The sequence below is a fragment of the Corvus moneduloides genome, chromosome 3 (assembly GCF_009650955.1).
Source record: "Corvus moneduloides isolate bCorMon1 chromosome 3, bCorMon1.pri, whole genome shotgun sequence".
NCBI classification, from domain to species: Eukaryota; Metazoa; Chordata; class Aves; order Passeriformes; family Corvidae; genus Corvus; species Corvus moneduloides.
In genome coordinates, this window is record NC_045478.1 from 49,687,481 (window position 1) to 49,693,480 (window position 6,000).

At 43.4% G+C, this 6,000-nt stretch overlaps 1 protein-coding gene across 2 annotated transcripts in view; it reads right to left on the reverse strand.

Annotated features, from left to right (window-relative positions):
- The window catches only part of LAMA4 (laminin subunit alpha 4), a 100,753-nt gene extending 95,867 nt beyond the window's left edge, over positions 1-4,886 (reverse strand). For both annotated transcript variants that reach the window (XM_032101511.1, XM_032101510.1), the window contains exon 1: positions 4,262-4,886. In XM_032101511.1, coding sequence (XP_031957402.1) covers positions 4,262-4,462 — 201 coding nt within the window. In that variant the 5' untranslated portion in view covers positions 4,463-4,886. The remainder of the gene's footprint in view (positions 1-4,261) is intronic.
- Positions 4,887-6,000: the final 1,114 nt, after the last annotated feature.

The window sequence follows — 6,000 nt, forward strand, 5'->3', positions numbered from 1 at the left end:
TCTTATAGTGGTCTCTGGCCTCTTGTAGTCATTTACATCAGAATGAAATGAGTATTTTACTGGGTGTCACCCTACATTCATTTTACGTTAAGAAGAGTGACTACACAATGTGGATCACAGGGAATCATTTGCCATACTCTCTGGTATTTGAAGTCTTGTACCATTGTTTATTCTCACCTTAGACCCTGTAAGGAACTTTCTTCCTAATGAGGAACAAAATCTACACCTATGTAATTAAACCCATGATATCAGTGGAATTTACAAACACAGATGTTGACAGTGGCAGGCTTCAGACCCAATTGGTAATGTATGACCTGCCTCTTATTTTAGAGGCATGTGTTTGACAGTGGGATATAACTGTTTCAGAACTTCCGGTTTTCAGTTTTACCTCTGTGCCTCACCAAACCTGGAAGTGTCTCACTTTCCTTCTGCTGCATCCAAGCTGGTGAGTGGAACACTAAAACAAAGATCTCTGATGTTTGCCACTTGTTTGTTTGCTTTTATTTGATATCTGCCTGTCAGTTTTAAATGCTTTGCTTCCATCTTTTATGAATCCTCCTTATAAAATATTTAAATCTATCCTTGTTTGGAAAAAACAATCTCTGACTTCATGCCACCAGCTGCTGTTGGGCTGCACTGATCAGCTGGATCCACTGCTCTGCACTCACTCTTTTTCCCTCTGTCTCCCCACAGACATCAGGATTCAGCACTGTAACATCTCCCCCACCTCCCCTTATTGTCTTTGTGAGCCAAGAAACTTAATTTTCCTAAATAGTGCACAAGAAACTGAATACTTAAGAGTGCTTTTCATATTGATCTGCCTCTTCATGGACAAACCAACACAACTGAATAAAATCTCCAGTGCTTAATCACTTTTGAAAATAAAATTTTTAACTAACCTGTAGTCTCAACATAGTCACCTTCAGTTGTTGTTGCATATGCCAAGACCTTAATTTATTAGACTAACAAGTCCTTAGGTAATTTTTTTTTGCCTGTGTATGTACTTACACAGTAAGTTCAAATTTTTTTCTTAACCTCCCACTGAGTTGGCAAATTGGATTGCAGAGCCTCTCAGCTATCTTCAAATTCCTAACACTGTAATCCTTCTCATAATACTTTTCTGAATAATTTTAATCAATTTATAAGCAATTTTTTTTTGAAACAAGAAGCAGATATCTTACTGCCTGGTGGTCACTAACAATGTTCCTTATATAGGTAATGCAACATTTCATTGTGTGGAATCTAATCCAGTTAATTTAAACATCTGCTTTAGCTGATTAATAAAGCTGTCCTGAAACAAGCATCCAAAAACGTCCTTACAGAGGAAGAGACTCCTTTGAGCATTTTCAGGGAAGACTGCTAGGAATTCGAGGATTAGAAAACCTAGGGTCTCCACTATTGTATGGGGAATTTGGGTTTGTACCTGAGGAGAGTCCATGATTCTGATTGAAACATCTACGAACAATTTATGTGCCTAATTTAGGTGTACTGGATCACATATACTGGATTACATAATGTTTAAGAACCAGGGCACCAAGGTAGCCAACATTGCCTGAAGTCCAACTCATGGTCCTCTCTGTGCATGGATACAGCATATTAGCATAGCATTAAAAAAGCAGTTAGTTTCCTTCTCTTAAGAGGTTTTCATTCAAATTCCAGCCACAAAAAAAAAAAAAAAAAAAAAAAAAAGACAAAGCTCCACATTAACTTTAATTCTGATTTTTTAAACCACTTCTGCCAGTTCTTCCCAGTTTAGGGTTGCCACACATGGTAAAGGAAGAGGATTGGAAAACTGAGAAATAGTCACTAATATGTATTTACATTAATTGAGATCTCCTGTTCTTCTATAGGTTCATAACATTAAACTCTTACCAGGATTCAAGAGCATTCCACCAGTTACATCTTGGAAACTCCCACTGGCATGTTTCATGCTGCAGCTGACGGTCACCACAGACCACAACGAAGCCCCATCTGTGGCTTTGTAACTCTGCCTTGTGAAACTGCCCCCTTTGTATCATTTGGCACTGTTTGACATGACTAACAGCCTCTGTCTGCTCGGGAGAGCTGTAGGCCTGAGTCAATATTTAGAAGAAGGAGCTGAATCAAACCACACTGTGTAAAGGAGTTTACTCTGCGGTTCGCTGTGAGCTGTGGGTTAAGAACTCACGCTTCAAAAGAGGTTAATTCAAACCTGCTGGGATGACCCTGTTCCTGAGGCTCAGGGAGGGGAGGTGAGCTGTGGGAGGGAGAAGCTCTTTGAGGACCAGAAGTAATGTTCCTTCCTTGGATGAGAGACTGCCAAACCATCACTCTCCGGCCACTACATCAACCTCCAGGCTTAAAGCCTGTTCCTCAAATCCTGCTACCAGCCACACACATGCATCCATGGGTAAGTGGGTTTTCACTGTTATAGAGCCATCAGTCCTCTCCCCAAAAAGCATCCTACTGGGCCTCTTTGGAAATTGCCATGGAGGTGGGTCCTGAAATATGCAGCAAAAGGCCTGAAGTCCCTGCTTCTTCCTCATGAAGCTATAGCATTCTGCAGCCAAGGGCCTTGGTGTGATGATACCAGGCACTGTCATCCAGTCGTAACATGGGATCCAGAGTCTAAGTGCTGCCATTGCATGGGCTGAAGTAAACTGCCAGAAGAAACACCAGTTACTGAATCTATTATGTTGGGCCAAAGAAAAATTTAGGAAGGATTGAAACGGTTGAAGGAAACTGAAGTGTCCTTCCCCTGCAGTGTCCAATGTATCTCACAGCGCTTTCCCAATGTAAAATCTAATATACTTACATGAAGAAATGTAAACTGTGTCTTTGGGAAAACCATACTAGACTGTCTTATCAAGAAAGACTAATAATCACTGATGCTCATTATCCTGTGAAAAGCAGCTACAAAACCCATTCAGCTTTTAAGTCAGGCATTTCATTCAGGGACTTTCCATGTTGTAAGCAACAGGTGGCAATGCAGCTTCTCGGGGCTGATCCAAGGCCAGAGGAGAAAATCTGTACATCCCACACCATGGAGCCTGTCCAAAAACTGGGATAGCTCCTAAGAGTCCTTATGCCGAGCAAAGCGGGGTTTAACCTTCAGTTTTCTCACACAGGTCATGTTTCGTGCTGAGTCTCCAGCAGGGTGGGCAGGCGTTTCCTGAGGCTGTCCAGCTGCTCGGAGCAGGGGAATGAGCTCTGCCCAGCCCTGCAGCAACCCTGGCTGTCTGAAGGCTTTATGCACATTATTTCCACGGCTGTTAATTCTGGCAAGTGGACTGTAGGTGGAAAATCAGCCATGTGATATTGGAGATTGCAATCTTGATATTGTCACAGTGACACAGCTGTGTTAATCTCACCTCATTTTTGAATGTTATGCTAGAAGAACTACTCTTTCCCTTCCCATGACCTTATGGAACTCAATTAGCCTCCTACTTTGCATCTACCACGCATGAGATATTACTGTGTTGTGTCCACTGTTCCACTTCCAACCTTGCCCCCCTGCCCCCGTGCCATGTATGCTGGAGTGATTTATTTTTTCCTCAAGATGTGCTTTTGTGTAGACCATTCCCGATGTAGTGTTGCTGAAATGAGAAGTATAAATCAATCCCAAAATACAGGGCTTGTGGGAAAATTTTCCATTGTCAAATTGCTTCCCAGATCTCTCTAATTTCGTTTGTCACTAATCCCAACCACATAATTTTTGGAAGTCTTAAAATCTCTGCAGGTGTGCTCTCTGCAGGTAGTTTTCTAGATTCATTTGATTTATCATCCCCTGCTTTCGCTGTGAAAACAAACTTCCAATTTTGGAGGCAGATGGCATTCAGAGGCAAAAGCACAAACTTTTACAGTACAGAGTTTGCCATCAAATGACAGACTCTTTTGGAAAATTTCAGTGAATTACAATTGCAGAAATTACAAGGCAAGCAGAAAAGTGTTGTGACAATTAACTCTTGTAAAATAGCTCTGTTTGGACAGGCCTGTTTAGTTATGTTGGCAGGAAAGTCAGAGACACGCTAAGCCAGCTTCAGTGCAAAGTACAGCAGCTGTCTGCTCACAGCAGGCAGAGCATGTGTACATTTTGAAGTCTGAACTGTATCTCTCCAGTCCCAAAATGCAACGTCTCAGACCACCTCCCCCCCCAACAAAATCCTCCTGTATCACTTTAAGGATCAAATGATTAAGATAACATTAACCAGATGGGAGCTTTGACACAGACAGGTGAAAGCAGAAAATTGCAGACACTAGAGAGAGAAGGGAATTACTGTACCTCAGCAAAAGGCACCCAACTTCCAGTAGCTACTGCCTGCTGCTGCCCTCTGATAACAGTGGCTTCTTGCGTGCTGACCGCTGAGCTACCTTCAATGTCAAACTGAAAAACGCTTCCCTCACTCGAGGCTGTGCTGGAGGAGAAGCATCTCAAAAAGAATAATACAGGAGAAACGAGGGGCCAGGCGGAGATCAAAGCCATTTCCTCCCCTTACATCCAGCAGTGGTCTTCTAGCGTCTCAGTAATTGTTTACCCTCTTCTGCAATCAGCCCCCCTTGGCTTAGTGGTGCCTCAGTTATTTTAACTTTCTTTCAGCATTCAGTTTCCAGATGTGGCACTTCAAGGCAGTCTAACCGGATCCCGATTTAAAAGAGGGGGAAAAAAAAAGGAAAAAAAAGGAAAAGAAGGAAAGAAAAACGCTTTTGCTGCCTCCCTCGTTCACTCTCCGTGCCTGTGGCTCCTCTTTTTCCCCAGAGGCTCCAGCACAATAACATACAGATGGGCAGTGCTTAAGCAGAGAGTGTCAAACAGAGATTGTATTCCAGGAAAGCACCGCTAGCTCTCCAGCCACCTTATCTCCCCCTGTCAGGATACAGACTGACGCTCTGTTCAGTGCTCTGGCTTCCTTCACATGTTCACATCATTCCCTTTTTTACCTTTCGTGTGGAGACCCTCCCACTCAAACTTTACTGTTCAGAAAGTGAGGTCACCCTTTCCTCCCCCTCCACGCCAGCTCCCCACAACTCCATCTGACTGCTCGAAACAAATCATTGACTCTCCTGGCTGTTTATTTTTTAACATCTCCAGTTTATTCAGCAGAAGGAAGAAAGGTGCCAAATTTATTTAAAAAAACCCCGCTCAACTAGCCATTCCTTGTGTCATGGGGGAGGGGAGGCTGTGGGCGGGAGGAGGAGGAGGAAGAGGAGGAGGGAGACAGCCTGGCTGTGCCATGGGCTAATAGGGCTAAGTGGTTTTTCTAACATGTTTCATTCAGCTCCTTCCCCTCAAGCCCACCTCTCTGCTTCTCGTTGGCTCGTGAAAAAGAATATCGTTCACTGCGATTTTGGAAAATGACTTCATTCCTCAGGCTCATGAACTTTTATTTACAAAGAGCATCTTGTATTCCTTTTTCAAGAGATGCTTTGTGAGGCCCTGGTAACAAGGCTTGCAGTGTGTATATGAAAGTGAGCTGAATATGTTGCCCACAGCTCACTTCATTTTGTGACTACGATCTCAAAAAGACAAGACAGTAATCCTTGCTAGGTTTTGGGATGAAGTCAGGGTATAATTATACTAATGTGCACTGCTCCAGCCAAGGGGTCAGCACCCTGTCCCTCAGTGGTCCTGTGTGAAGGGAGTGGTAGCACCTCTGGCCTGTCAGGCTTTGTTCTTAAATCTTCACAGAAATTGGCTTACCGGGCTTTATTCTGAGAGTGGATTCCTTCTTCTTCCCTTCCTTCACCCTTTCCTTTCTGGTCGAAGGTATTGTCAACCAAGGAAGCAGCCAGTAGACATTTGAGGGTAAAATAGTTTTTTGGGGAGCAGTTAACTTCCACACACCTGTAGGCACAGTTTTGTGTCCATAAATGCTGTACAGAGGGATGTATGATAGTTCACTGTGAAGAAACTCCGCCTGATTCAGAAATGGTGTAGCTGAGCAGGCAAGGCCACTCAAGCTTGTGGGACAAAGTATTACCCCAGCAGAAAAGAAAATGCTGTGTGACACAAGGATATGAGGT